This window comes from Vicugna pacos, chromosome 24 (assembly GCF_048564905.1).
Source record: "Vicugna pacos chromosome 24, VicPac4, whole genome shotgun sequence".
Classification (NCBI taxonomy): Eukaryota; Metazoa; Chordata; class Mammalia; order Artiodactyla; family Camelidae; genus Vicugna; species Vicugna pacos.
Genome location: NC_133010.1, coordinates 19,932,991 through 19,947,537, shown reverse-complemented (window position 1 = coordinate 19,947,537; position 14,547 = coordinate 19,932,991). Strand labels below are relative to the sequence as shown.

At 43.0% G+C, this 14,547-nt stretch overlaps 1 protein-coding gene across 8 annotated transcripts in view; it reads left to right on the top strand.

The window, feature by feature from the left end:
• Window positions 1-14,547, top strand: part of GATA6 (GATA binding protein 6) — a 57,125-nt gene that overhangs the window by 26,173 nt on the left and 16,405 nt on the right. For 5 of the 8 annotated variants that reach the window (XM_072949120.1, XM_072949119.1, XM_072949117.1 and 2 more), the window contains exon 7: window positions 223-1,607. The exons of 2 other annotated variants lie outside the window; for them this stretch is intronic. In XM_072949120.1, coding sequence (XP_072805221.1) covers window positions 223-393 — 171 coding nt within the window. In that variant the 3' untranslated portion in view covers window positions 394-1,607. Of the gene's footprint in view, window positions 1-222; window positions 1,608-14,547 lie in introns of those variants that run through there. One more of the 8 variants, XM_072949123.1, reaches the window with a different exon arrangement.

Below are 14,547 nucleotides of genomic sequence, written 5' to 3'. Positions count from 1 at the left end.
TGCCACGAGTTAATAACGTTAACAGGGGGATGTTTCAAAGAGCTGCACTGACCAGGGTTAGGTCAGTGGCACTGCTCCACCCAGTGAGCAGCTCTGCCGGCTGCACCAGCATCTCACTTGTCTCCAAGCATTGACCTAGCAGAAGCCAGCCGCTTGACACATTTATCAGTAACTGTGTCTCCCCTTCTCTTTCTCCTTCTCTCGGTCCCCCTCTTCCACCAGGCAGGCGCCTCGGTGATGTCTGGTGCCGGGGAGAGCGCTAATCCCGAGAACAGCAGCGAGCTCAAGTACTCAGGTCAAGATGGGCTGTACATAGGCGTCAGCCTGGCCTCACCGGCCGAAGTCACATCGTCGGTGAGACAGGATTCTTGGTGCGCCCTGGCCCTGGCCTGAGCCCACTGTGGGAGCAGGAGGACGCGCCATGGCCGGCACCACCACAGCCGATGTTGACAAGCAGTCCAGGCTGGGCCCGGGATGCCCACGGGACGTTCTCCTCTGACACATGATTTTCGTGCCTTTATTTGAAAGAGATGTATCTCCTGAGAGGCTGTTCTGCCTTATCACCCAGGCCCCGTCCTGAAGACCAGGGAGAAGATGGACTGCTTCTGGGGAAGGGCCGCAGCAGCCCCCTGCCATGGCCACAGCCGCTTCCAGACTGCCTTTTTCTGGGCTGGCCAGGGGATTCAATGTCTACTTCCAGAACCCGGGACTAGGACCAGGGCTTTGCCTGCTGAGGAATATTGAGAGATTTTTTAAACACAGGTTTTATGTGTATTGCCGCAAATCATGTGCTTCTTCTGATCGGTATCGGTTATTCCAAAATTTCTTCATACCTTTTCCACCCCTGAGTTCACATGTGTTCACGGAGAAGACCATTGGCTTGGTACACACCTCTGGAGGCTGAGTCGGTTCACGAAGTCTCTTGTCAAAAGGATCACTCAGTTTGCAAGACTGCATCGTGACTGTAACATACACTGTGACTGACGTTTCTCAAAGTTCATATCGTGTGACTGACCCAAAGTCAGTTGGAATTTGTAAACAGGGTAGCAAACAAGATATTTTTCTTCCATGTATACAATAATTTTTTAAAAAAGTGCAATTTGCGTTGCAGCAATCAGTGTTAAATCATTTGCATAAGATTTAACAACATTTTTTATAATGAATGTAAACATTTTAACTTAATGGTACTTAAATAATTTAAAAGAAAAAATGTAAACTTAGACATTCTTACACTTCTTTTACAACTACATCCCATTTCTGTATTTCCCATTGTGAAAAGAAAAATATTTCAAGAACAAATCTTCTCTCAGGTAAATTGCCTTTATCCATTTGTTAAGATTTTTTATACAAGAACACCAGTATCTCCCCTTTATCTTACTGTGGAATATGTGCTGGAAAAGTGGCAACAGAACTTTACTACCTAACAGATAACATTTGTAAATACTCTAGGCATCTGTACACACTATGATGAAGTCTCTATAGTGTGACTAACCCACGGGCAGGTTGGTTTACGTTAATTTTTTTTTTAAATGGGATGTGCTATGGAAACCTATTTCACCAGAGTTTTAAAAATAAAAAGGGTATTGTTTTGTCTTCTGTACAGTGAATTCCTTCCCTTATCGTTTCATTTTGATACTGTATGTGGCTATAGATATTCATATAAAACAAGTGCATGTGATGTTTGCAAATTGCCTTATGGCTTTCCTTTCAATGAATTGTCCTTTTGGAGCTGTTTTATGCCTTGGTTCATTTGAAGTTGGCACATGGAGTGAAGTTATCACTTTCAACTCACATTGGGGACAATTTATAGACGTGAAAAGGACCCAACAGTATATGACATCTGAGAGGAAAAGCATTCTGTTTAGGATCAATCCTTAAAAATATTTTAAAAGTCAGGAGTTTCTTTCCCTCTGAATGAAATATCCTCTGTGGCCTGGAAACAGAATGGTTTCCTTTCTAGTTCTTGGATTTTATAAAGCACTGTGAAGTCTCAAAGCTCCTCTGAGGTTGAAGTCTTTACACTCAGCAGAAGATGTAAAATGATTTGAACAGCCTCTTTGTATTCTCTGCGTTGCTGCATGGATTTCAGGAAATCAGGAGGCTGTTTCACAAACAAAATGGTGGCATTTCATTTTGGCTCCCTAACATGGAGTGTTTTTCGTGTCCTGATTACAGCCCCTCTATGGGGTCCAGTATGAATCAAGGGAAGAGAAGTCTTCCTCTGGGATTGGGTGGTGCTGGGAGCCAGACCCAGGGCTGAGTGTGTGTGTGTGTGTGTGTGTCTGGGGATGTCACTGAAGCTCACTTGCACCCTGATACCCTGTGGTGGGCTAGGACAACAGAGAAGAGGTGGATCTAGAGTCAGACCATGAGATTTCAAGCCACTGCTTTGCATGCAGAGCTCTGTAACCTTGGGCAAGTTACCCAACTCTCGTTTTTCTCATCTGTGAAATGTAACTCATAGATTAAGTGAGCTAATCCATGTGAAGTGCCCAGCATGGTGCCTGGCACATAGCCAGCATTAAGTGTTAACTTGACTTTGAAGGAGGGTGGTGTTGAGCACTTAGCACACGGGCATTTTGGATGTCTTACTCTTTGTGGAGTATCTGAAGCTTATCGTCTGTGAAAGTCTGATGTCCCTTGGCTTAACTTGCATAGAGCAAAGCTGGGGAGACTGGAATGAGGGTTCCCCCCACCCCCAACTGAGTCCAGGTGGTGGCAGAGATGGATGCTTGAGAGATACTAGTCTGAGTTCGGCTGATTGTTTTATAGAACAGGGATTGTCTGACGGCAGAAGAAAATTATCCCCACTGACTCATTTTTTTCCCCTTCCTCCTCTTACGGTTCTTACTACTTTGAGTGCTTTCTGGTGGTTTGGGAGATGTTAGAGCTAATATGCTTTGATTGGAAAATGAATTTTTCTTATTGGGTCTTCCAAAGGATTTTTTTTTTCTGGGGATGGTCTCAAATATCGCTCCTTCCAATCCTAAGATGCCATTAGAGTCTAAAGTGCCTCTCTCTCTTTTTTTTAAACACAAAGTGGAAAGAATTCATGAAATAAATTCCAAGGGGTGGAAAGAGAGGGAGGGGCTTCTTACAGCCTGCGCTAACGCCGTGAGCTCCACTAATCTGGGCCTTTTCTGTGATTACTTGCTTACATATAGTTGTATGAAGCAGAAATTTGATGATTTATTCCAAGCACACAATTTCAGCACCCCTCCCCCAAAGTATAACACAAAAAAACAAGTCATTTCTCTATAGGGAGTACGTTTAAATAGAGGGTGTGCCTCAGCTTAAAGAACCCTCAGACCCATTACTGTGCGTTGCAGAATTTATGTCCCCTGTCACCCGTGGCTGATTCTAGGTCATCCTACATAACTCTGTTGGCGGGGGTGGGCGAGGTGGGCTCTGGGTCTCTCCCTTCAGGGCTACTTCGTGTTGTTTCCCGGTGCCTGTGGGAGGGTCAGGAAAGCAGAGGGAGCCATTCATTTTCTCCTGCAAATAAATGAACTTCTTGCTCACGGGAAATGTTTTCCCCAGTCCTGGAAATTCGATGTAATTTCAGATCATAGATAAATTTGCTGCCGGGAGGGTAATACAGCCAGCAAGTCTTTGGCCCTGCCAGATTCCAGGCTGCTTTCAATTTGAGGCAGAATGGTGGCTTCGGCATGTTAAGTTCTTTCTGTGTACCAGCTTTGTCCACAGGGTCTTCAGATCCCCATGACTCTGAGAAGGAAATGATAGTATGTGGAGGGAGAGGGTGGGAGAGCAGAGTAGGGATCATTTATTCAGAATAAGGCAGCTCTAGCCAATTAAATTGCATTTTGTTTCTGGGTTGAGCTAGCAAGTCAGTTTAGCAACACTGGTTATCTTCTGTTGCTTGGAAGCTTTGATGGGCTTTCTCAGATATGAGTTTGATTATTTAAAATGAGAAACAGGTATTAATAAATCTGCTAGGCCAAATCTTTCAAAGTATGGTTTGTGGGTAAAAAAAAAAGTACGGTACCTGCAGCTCTGGCCAGTTGAGGCCTCGGGATGGATTCTGTGTGGCTGAATCTTTAACTGGAGCTGGGTTCTGAGCAGACCACCCTGCTCTGGTCTCAGGGGTGGCGGTGGGGAGGGGTGGGTATCAGGGACAAGGTGATAGCTGTCTGTGGGATCTGTAGACGAGAGGAGTCACATGGTGTTTTCAGTTGGTTCAACTATAAGATAAGTAGGCTGAAAGCCGAAGTAAGTTCATAGGAACTTTGGGTAAATAAATTATGGTTGATAGTTCCAAAGAGCTTCGAAAGGAGAGTTTGGATGCTGCAGGTGAACCTTGGAGCCTCACAGCAGAGCAAGCGGCCATGAGCCCACCAAGTGCCCTACGGCATCTCCCAAATCTGCCCGGACCACTAGCTGGATGGCTGGTACTTCACCTTTCTTCCTGCTCAGGAGCTGTTACAGGGAAAGCATGGTTCCACAGTTGATGTCACTATTTTAAAGCAATACTTACTTTGCTTAGTGACTTTTTTTGAAAAGGATGGACATTTTAAGAATGTCTCACATATGGCAGTTAAAGATGAACTGACGCTTACTTAGTAGGAGGGCTTCCATCTCAGTTATCAGTGGTCCCTGTGGTAAGAGAATAGTCTAGCTGTCGCTGAGCTTTGGGCAGGTCATTTCCTCTCTCTGGACCTCAGTCCCCACAGCAGCCATAAAATGGAGAAACCGGGTGGTGTGGCCTCAAAGGTCTCTTCCATCTGCGTTTGTTGCCCACAGTCCTACATGCAGATTATGCATGAGGAGGTGACGGCCGATCTGTGGTCTGGTCTGGGTTCCCTGAGTCCAGGACCAGGGCAGCCGATGGGACTGGAATTTCCTTGGAGCAACCTTCTGGGTCCCTCACCGCCTCAGGTTTTTCTATGGAGGCCGCATCCTCCTGCTGCTTTAGGGGACAGTAGGGGTGAGAGTCCTGCTCATACTCGTGAACACGGGGACTTGGTAAGAGGCGCTGCCGCCTCCTAACACCAAACCTGCTTGGTTTGGGGCCCCTGATATAAAACTTATACAGCGATACAGACCCAGACCGGAAAGTGGAAATGTCTGGCGGCCGAGCTGTCCGCAGAACAAGGAAAAAACAGCTTTGCTTTGCTTGGCCCGTTGCTTCAATATCTTGTGGTTGGTTTTTTATTTCTTGGAAACAACCAACTTTTCATTGTCGTCTGCCTTCAGTGTCTTCTCTTTAGCCATTCCAGGATTTTCCTCCCTGTCTCTCTGCCCCTTCCCTGCGTTTACCCTTATTTTTGTGAATTCTTTCCCTTTAATACTCCAAGACTGGTCTGAAAGAATCACAGCAAGTATTTATCTAGCACTTACTGTGTGCCAGATTCCATGCAGAGTGCTGCACATACATCTAATCCTCACACCAGGTGAGTGAGGTGGTGCTATCCCCACTTCACAGACGTGTCTGTGGAGGCAGAGAGAAGTTAAGTAACTTGCCCAAGGTCGCACAGCAGCAGAACCGGGATTTGAACCCGGCAGTCTGGCTCCAGAGCACAGGCTCTTAGTCACTCCACCATAGCGTTTTTTCATCTTAATTTAAAGGGGAAGAAATGGAAGAACACAGAAGGGAGCCAGGGCTGTCTGAGACTTGAGGCTATACCCTTTTCCTCTCCCCTCGCATCTCAGAAAGACACAGTTGCGATTTGCAACACAAGCATGCCTAGACTGAAGAATCCTAGTAAATGTATGCGTTTCTTCCAGTCATCGGTTTCTTTTCAGCACCGAAGGCAGTGGGTGCACAGCTGTCTGCTGGAAGGTGGTGAGTCTGGAGGCACTGTGTTGTCCCAGAGCAATTCACTTCCCTTGCTATGCCCTTACCTAGCTCAAAAGCTTAGGGTAAAGCTTTTAGCAAAGTATAAAATGCTAGCGAAATGATTAACAGTGGTTAAAGCTGAACACCAGAGAGAAGAAGGAATACTTCATTGTGATGTAAACTCTATGCGTGGTTGTGCCAAAGAATTTTTTTTCAGGGAAACTTGTGCAAGATTTGGCAGGGATGTCTCAGGTTTTATCTTTTAAAGTAAGTGTTCATAACTGCTGACATCACTGTTGCTATTATTATTTTGATAAGCTGCATTACTAATGGTGCTCTCTGTAGAGGAGTTCTCAAACTCCTTTGTGCGCAAGAATCACATGCAGTGCTTATTAGAATCACAGCCCCAGAGAATCTGATTCTGCAGGTCCTGGGTAAGGTTGAAGAATCTGCATTTTTTTTGGCCTTTGCCTTAATCAAAATTTCTTTTTTTTTTTCATTTCTCTTTTTAAAAAACTATTTTCTTTTTTTTTCTTTTTTTTTTTTTGGTGGGGGGAGGTAATCAGGTTTATTAATTTTTGGAAGAGGTAGTAGGGATTAAACCCAGGACCTTGTGTATGCTAAGCATGCGACCTACCACTTGAGCTATTCCCTGCCCCCTTGAAATTTCTTCAATAGAACAAAATTAAAAAGTTATAAATGGGAATACAGTGAAAAACAATTGCCCTTCTCATGCCTGTTCCCCAGCTACTCAGTTCCTGTCCCAGATATAATTTCTTATTTCTTGTATTGATTATATGCACTGACAGTCCATGCAGATGCAAGCACATACAAGTATATATATTCAGTTTTTTTAACACATGTGGTAGCACACTATACACATTGCTTTGCATTTTACTTTTTTCACTGTATATCTGGGTAGTCCGTTATTTAACCAGTGCCCCTTTGAGGAACCTGTTTCCAGTCTTCTGCTCTTTGGGCAGCGTTGCAGTTTTTCTTTCCTGTCTGTGTCATTTCACTCATATGCAAATATACCTATGAGATGAGTTTCTACAAGTGGCATTATTGAGTCAAGGAGTATCTCTACTTTTTAATTTTGACAGATATTGCCAAATTGCTCCTGGAGGTTTCTCCAGTTTGCACTCCCACAGGCATTTTGAGTGCCTTTTTTCCCTCCCGAGTCAAATGAGTCCGTTATCAAACATTTTGCTTTTTGTTGATTTTGTGTCTCTGAGCTTTGTTCTGCATTTATCTTATTCTGACTGAGGTTGAACATCTTACGATGAAGAGTCATGTGTAGTTCCTTTTACGTGAACTCTGCCCAATTCTGTTCCTATTCTTCACCTTTTCTTTCTATTGAGTTATTGGTCTTACTGATTTGGGAAGTTCTTTGCATATGAAGGAAATTTGTCTGATATATACTTTAAAGATATTTATTCCTGTTTTTTCATTTGACTTTGTTTTTAAAAAAATCGTGATGATCTTTCCTTTTTTTAAGGTAATTCAGTTTACCAATCTTTTGTTTTATGGTTTTGGAATTTTGTATAATATTTAAGAAAACGTTCTCCACTGTTAAGATTATGTTTTAAATCCTATATTTTCTTTTGAGGTTTATATTTTGTTTTCATTTGGAATTTTTGTTTTTGGTTGTTTGTAACATGTAAAGTATACATATATTCAACCTTATGTTTTTCCAAATGGCAACCTAATTGTTCTAGCAGCATTTCCTGAATAATCCATTTACATTCCACTGATTCAAAATGGGAATTTAAAAAAAAATGTAGATTCTCATGTGTATATGTATTCTTGTATAAATTCTTACGTGGATATATATTTAACATAAATTTATATGTGTGCATGTGTGTGTGTGTCCATTTCTGTACTTCTCTATTCTGTATCAATAATCTGTTTATTCATGCTTTGATACCAAATTGCTTTGACTATCATACTTTGCAATATATTTAGAGGGCTAGCCCCTTCTCATTAATCTTTAAAAAAATAAGAATTTGACTACTATTTTTGCTTATTTATTTTTCCATACAAACTTTAGAACCAACTTGTTCGGTTAAAAGAAAGGGTTGGTATTTTTATTGGGATATTAAAAGTTTAAATTAATTTGGGGAGAATTAATATCTTTATTTTGTTAAGTCTTCCTGTCGAAGATGAAGTGTGTCTTTTCATTTGTTTAAATATTTTTCTATGACCCTCATTGGCATTTTAAACTTTTCTTTATGTAGATCTTGTACATATTTCCAGGGAAGTTTATTCCTAGGTGTTTCACACTTTTTGATATTAGTATAACTCTTCTAATCAGTTGTTAAGTATGCTAAGAGAATATTAAGCTTCTTTCCCAGAATCGTTCTGAATTTTCATATCTTTCTTTCACTTGATTCTTTTGCATTTTCTAGGGAAATATGCATTTTCCACTTGCACTGCTGGTGGCTTGGGTTTTGGTGGGGAACCCCTGCTCTTGGTCTTGTCTGATTAAGGAAATACATAAGTGCGCTGTTCACTTAAATCATGGATTCATATAGCCTTAGAGATGCATGAGACCTTGCTGAGGTCTAGCTGAGGAAACTGCGTCTCTGGAGGTTGAGTCCTGTGGATCAGTGTAGAACCCGGGTTTCTAGATTCCTTGCTCAATGGCCTTGGCTCTGGCTAAGCGGAGCGGACACTGAATGAAACTTGAGAACCGACCACTGTGAGCAAAAGCTTGGCCTTTGGCAGAGGCTGGCAACTTCTTACTATGAGCATGGCTTCATTCATCAGTTTAGGAATTAACAAGCTAGTCTGGTGTTTCAAAGACTGTGTGTCTGCAACTCTGAGTTACCAGCTCTGAGTTACCTCCAGGGAGCAGCATAAATGACCATTGGTCTCCAGTGACATCAGGCTGCATTTGCTGGAGTAAATGAAAGCACTGTGAGAGCAGGAAATAGGGACAAACACCTACACGTGCTGACCCAAACAGCTTCCCTTTCTGAGCCCCTGGAGATCAGTTATCACCAAATGGAGAGATAGACTCTGCAAAGATTTTGCAGGCCTCACAGCTTGTAAATAAGAGGCTGCATTCTTCATGCTCCCCTCTTGTTGAATCTGGCAGAAGGGAGATTTCTGGCTCCAATCAGCCGGGCAGTGACCAGGAACAGGGCTGGCTAGGAGAGAGTGATGACTCCAGCTGAATGAACTTTGTAAACCCACTATACTTAATTCAGAGAGCACCTTACATTTTGAGAACACAGGGCATCTTATTTTTTGGAAAATCATGTTGGGGGCACCTGTTGTGTATTTCCTATCACTTATAAAACCAAATGCCAGTTGGTCTCTGTGGAACACACTACATGATTACACAGTTTTTAACATTTCTGTAACTCTTACCCCAGTTACTCTTTCTTACACACTTATTATTCTTTGTACTTTTACCAGGACTTTCTTAAAAAAAACCTGTTCTTCCATTTATATTTTGTCAATTACTTGAGTCTACAACAGACATTTCTGATTCTTTGATACCACTAGATCCAGTGGTAGAATTTTCAGTTGGGTCCTCCTAGGAGAAATTCCCAAAGGTGCCTCCTCTCCTTTAAAAATGGGCGAGAGATTCTTTTATTTTTGGAACTGACCATAGGAAGCCTTTGGTTGGTGGTTATATCTTGGATTGGGGCAGCGGAGGGAGCTGCTCCCAGTTCAGCCTTCCTCTCTTGACCTCTTTGAAGCCTTTGACATGGTGGCCCACTCCATTTTTCCTGAAACCTCCCCTTTTGACTCTCATGATGCTGTAGGTAAATCAGGGGTGTGATGAAGTGGAAAGACTGTGCAGTCGTGCACACACAGGTTTGAATCCTGGCTGCACACACCAGCTCTGTGGCTTGACCAGGTTACTGAACCCCTCCAGGCTGCATGATCCTTACTTCAAAAAAAAGTGCAATATTGCCACCTGACAGCCCCGACATCAGCCTTGAAGCCTTACTCAGCTTTAGCTTTGTGAGAAGAGGAGCCACGTTTGTGACCCTGGCTGGGGTGCTAGCACGGTGCCTTCATGAGATAGACACTCACTAATGTAGCTGCTTTCTGCTTCCCATATGCAGCCTAGAACATCATCATTCTTTCATTTTCCATATTTTTGTGAGGATGCTCCAGAGAAGAAGAACTATATGCATACATACATGTATATGTTTATGTATATATGTGCACATCTTTCTGTGTGTCTTTGTCTCTGTCTGCCTGTCTACATTTATTTTAAGCAAGACAGTTCACTCAATTATTGTGGGGGCTGGCAAATCTGAAATCCATATGGCAGGCCAGCAAGCTGATGACTCCGGTTGAGAGTTGATGTTGGCGGGGGTAGGGTATAGCTCAGTGGTAGTGTGCATGCTTTGCATGCACGAGGTCCTGGGTTCAACCCCAGTACCTCCATTAAATAAATAAATAAGCAAACAAACCTAATTACCTGCCCTCCCACCCATGCCCCCCCGGAAAACTACAAAGAGTTGATCTTGGAGTCTTAAGCCTAAATTCTGCAGGGCAGTAGGCTAGAAATTCAGGCAAGACTGTGTTGCACGCTTGAGGAGGATTCTTCCCTTTGGGAAACCGCAGTCTCTGCTCTCAGGGACTCCCGTGTTTGGATGAGACCCACCCACAGCACAGAAGGTAACCTGCTTTTCTCGGTGCGCAGTTGAAGTGGTGATCACATCTAACAATACCTTTGCAGCAACATTGAGACTGGTGTTTCACCAAACAACTGGGTGCCATCACCTCGCCAATTTGACACGTCAAGTGAAGCATCACATTCCACAGGCTTGGTCGTTGAGCCTTAGCAGCTGGGCCTCAGCCTAAGGTTAAAGGGCTTAACTGAAGCGGGCGTTGTGACAGCACTGTTGGGAGGAGGCCTTAGGGATCTGTTGGAGCTCACTCAGGACCGAGGTTCTGTGCCGGGTGGTACTTGGAGACTCTCTTAGGGTTCTTACCAAGGGGGCGTTTGGTGGAAAGCACGTTGTCCCGAAGGCAGGCACTGCCTGTTCCCATCCCCTCTCTTGGCTCGAAGGTCAGGCTGTGGGACCCCCAGCACGTCACTGGGCTCTTCTGGGCCTCAGCTTACCTGCCTACAGAGGGCGACATTTAGACTTGATGCGTTTTAAGGTCTTTTTCAGCAGTGGGTTTCTCTGCTCCTCTTTTGATACAAGATTTGCAAAGACTTGTTAGGAATATACAGCTTGGAATTGCTTCATGTTTTGGAAAATGGCTCCATATTTTCAAACAGCCTTAAGAGTTAGCATCAGATGTGTTTATTGACCAGGGAAGTGATGCCTTTTTATCTCGGTGATGTGGTGACGTCATTCATCCAGTGAGTGCTTGATAGGTAATTTTTGGATTGATAGGTATTTTTTGGATTAACAAATATTTCTTAAAAGTATGTCTCATTATAAAGACATGTTCACCACAGAGGCTTCAGGGTAACGATAGGTAGCCACACCCTCTGCATTCATTTTCTTCAAGTTTAGGGAACTCTGGAGTATACTGGAAAGAACCAATGGAATAAGACAGAATCTAGGCTTTTCCACTTACCAGCTGTGTGACCTTAGGCATAATATTTAACTTCCCTGAGCCTCAGTGTGCTCATCTATAAAATGGGAGTAATAGGATGTCATGACAAGGTTGTCATGAAATTAAATGAAACGCTCTATGTGAACTGCCAAGCGTAAAGCTTGACACAGAGCAAACTTGAAATAAAAATGAGTGCCTGTCTCTTCCCTTGGATTCTTTCTGACGTTCTGGGCCCTGCAGTGCTACTAGTAGGTATGAAGCAAGATGCTCACTTTCAGAGATGTCAATGTCTGCTTTTTCTTAAAAAAAAACAGCCCCCAAAAAACCCCAACCCACATCAGGATGTGGTCACCTTCTGAGCTTGTAAAATGTGAAAGAGGAGGGTTAAGTCACGTTTTACTTTTAAAACAGACATTCTGTCTTCTAGGAATTGGCCGTTCTTCCATTCTAGGAAGAGGTGATGAATCATTACAAGAAATACTGTTTTCTTTCTTAAGTACCTTATCAATGAAAGTAATTAAAAATAGAACCTTCAGTTGAGAACAATTTTGGGAGGCATCAGAGTGGAGATGGTCATCCCAGGGTTGGAGTCAGCATCTTTGAGTGAGTTGATCCTGGCTTTCAATCTCTGTCACTCTCTCTCCAAGGCCTTGAAAGGCTAATATATTGCAACAACAACAACAAATTAATTAAAACACAACTTTATGTCAAAAGACTTAGTAAACAATCAGTGATGGAAATAATGGTAAATAATGTTCTAACTAACTAACTGACTGACTGAAAATAGGACTCTGTGGGTGCTGGAGAAAAGTTCCCATTTGCCTGGAAAGTGCGCGGTGCCGGGGGACTGAGGGCGCCCACACTGCCCTCGGCAGGGTGAACACAAGGGTCTGACACCCTTTTCACAGCATCGTTTGTGCTGCACTCACTCTCTCTCCACCTTTCATTCAAGCCCCAAATTGTTGTAAATTACCCTAACCAGTTTTTTTCAACTGTTCTGCTCTTCAAAGGAGATAGGTTCTCAAGGATTCTTTAACTGTGTCTGGGGGTCACATTACTACATTCAAAATGTGAACTGTAGTTGATTTACTGTGTTTCAGGTGTACAGCAAAGATTCAGTTTTTTACATATATATATATGTGTGTGTGTGTGTATATATATATACTTTTTCAGATTCTTTTCCATTACAGGTTATTATAAGATATTGAATACAGTTCCCTGTACTGTCCAGTAGATCCTTGTTGTTTACCTATTTTATATATAATAGTGTGTATATGTTAATCCCAAATTCCTAATTTATCCCTCCACCCTACCTTTCCCTTTGGTAGCCATAAGTTTATTTTCTATATCTGTGAGTCTATTTTTGTTTTGTAAATAAGTTCACTTGTATTATTTTTAAATTCAACATGTAAGTGATATGATATTTATCTTTCTCAGTCCAACTTACTTCACTTAGTATGATAATCTCTAGTTCTATCTGTGTTGCTGCAAATGGCATTATTTCATTCTTTTTTATGGCTCAGTAGTATTCCATTGTATAAATATACCACATCTTCTTTATTCAGTCGTCTGTTGATGGACACTTAGGTTGCTTCCATGTCTTGGCTATTGCAGATAGTGCCACTATGAACATTGAAGTGCATGTGTTTTTTCAAATTAGAGTTTTCTCTGTGTATACGCCCAGGAGTGGGATTGCTGGATCATAGGTTAATGCTATTTTTAGTATTTTGGACACTCCCCAGTGTTAATGGACACCCCCCAGATAGTGGCAGTTGGGACTTGGTGTCATGTGTGCCCTTAGAGCCATATCGTCTTTGCGTTGATTACTACAAACCTGCCAGGTCAACGCAGCCACATGTCTCAAGCCCACTTTCACATGGAGTAAACTAAGACATTTCCAACAGGGCTGATTTTAACAGGGCCAAGGATTTGGGGCTCTTGCTCTTCTTTTCCAAAGTGGAAGGCAAGCTCCCGTCTCTCCCAACTCTGAACCCTTCCCTACAGTAGGTGGCGGAAATTGTAGGACAGTAGGTTGAGAGAAAGAGAACAAGAAGAAAGAAGAAGAAAGCATGCACTAAAGAGACCTGAGGGGGTGTTTCTGCAGGGCCCACGCCCGTGGCACCCTTTAGGGCTGGGCTACAAGAGGCTATAGTTGCTGTCTGTCCAACAGCTTCTATTCTCTCAGCTGAGGCCAAGGCCATGCGAGGTGGGCCCAGGGAAGTCCTCTGTTCTGCTCACCTGACATGTCTCCCTTCAGCCATGTAGGACAGGGGTCCCGGTGGCCCAGCCTCCATCCTGAGCATCCAAAGGCTGGGACTGGCCTGAGTCCTGTTCACAAATTCCTGAAGGTTTTGCTGCCCACTCTCCAGCAGGGCCAGGAAACAGGAATGCAAAAAAAGGAAAGACGTACAGAGGGGGAGACCTAAAGACACAGAAAAATTCGATCTCAAATCTGGTCTAGTAATTGGCATTCTGCTCACTCAGGTAGAGTAGGCAGTGGGCATAGAGAAGACTTTTTTTCAAAACAAATTTTTTGTTTTAATGAAATATAGAATCAAAAGAACATATATATCATGTATAATCAGTTTAAAGATTAATAATAATGAGATACCCAGGTGCCCACCACCTAGCTTAAGAAACAGAGCATTACAATATCTTTGTACCCCTTGTGGGACAGAGGGGCAATTTTCAGTTACCTGTGGCTACTTACTCCATAGCCAGATGTCTGAATCCACTAGACATTTACATTTAAATATGTCAAATTATCGCCTCTTTTGGCGTTTTCCAGATAAGAGTTGGTTTTAGTGATCTGAAGGATTCCCTACTTCCCCCAAACCTTTTCATTAACCTCTCCCTGACCCCTGGCACCATTAAGGATTTTCCCCAACTTTTGCCCGCAAATAAACAAGGTTGATATCCATATAGGGAGACCTATTTCTGTGACTAATATCCACTTAGCTACCCGATTCTTCCTAAATTCTGTGATACTGGAGCTGGGAATCCTTACAGACTTGAGGAAGCAGCACATGCCTCTCTTGGCAGCACAGATAAGGGACTTGGTATTTTGGGGGCCTTTCAAGGGATGGGGGATGGAAGGGCAGGTTGCAAATACGATTTTCCTCTCTTCAATACACAGGTGTTGAAACTTGCAACAAAGATCTCTCTTCCTTGTCTGGCCTTTTCCAGAGGAATGTTGCAGATATGTTCTGTAT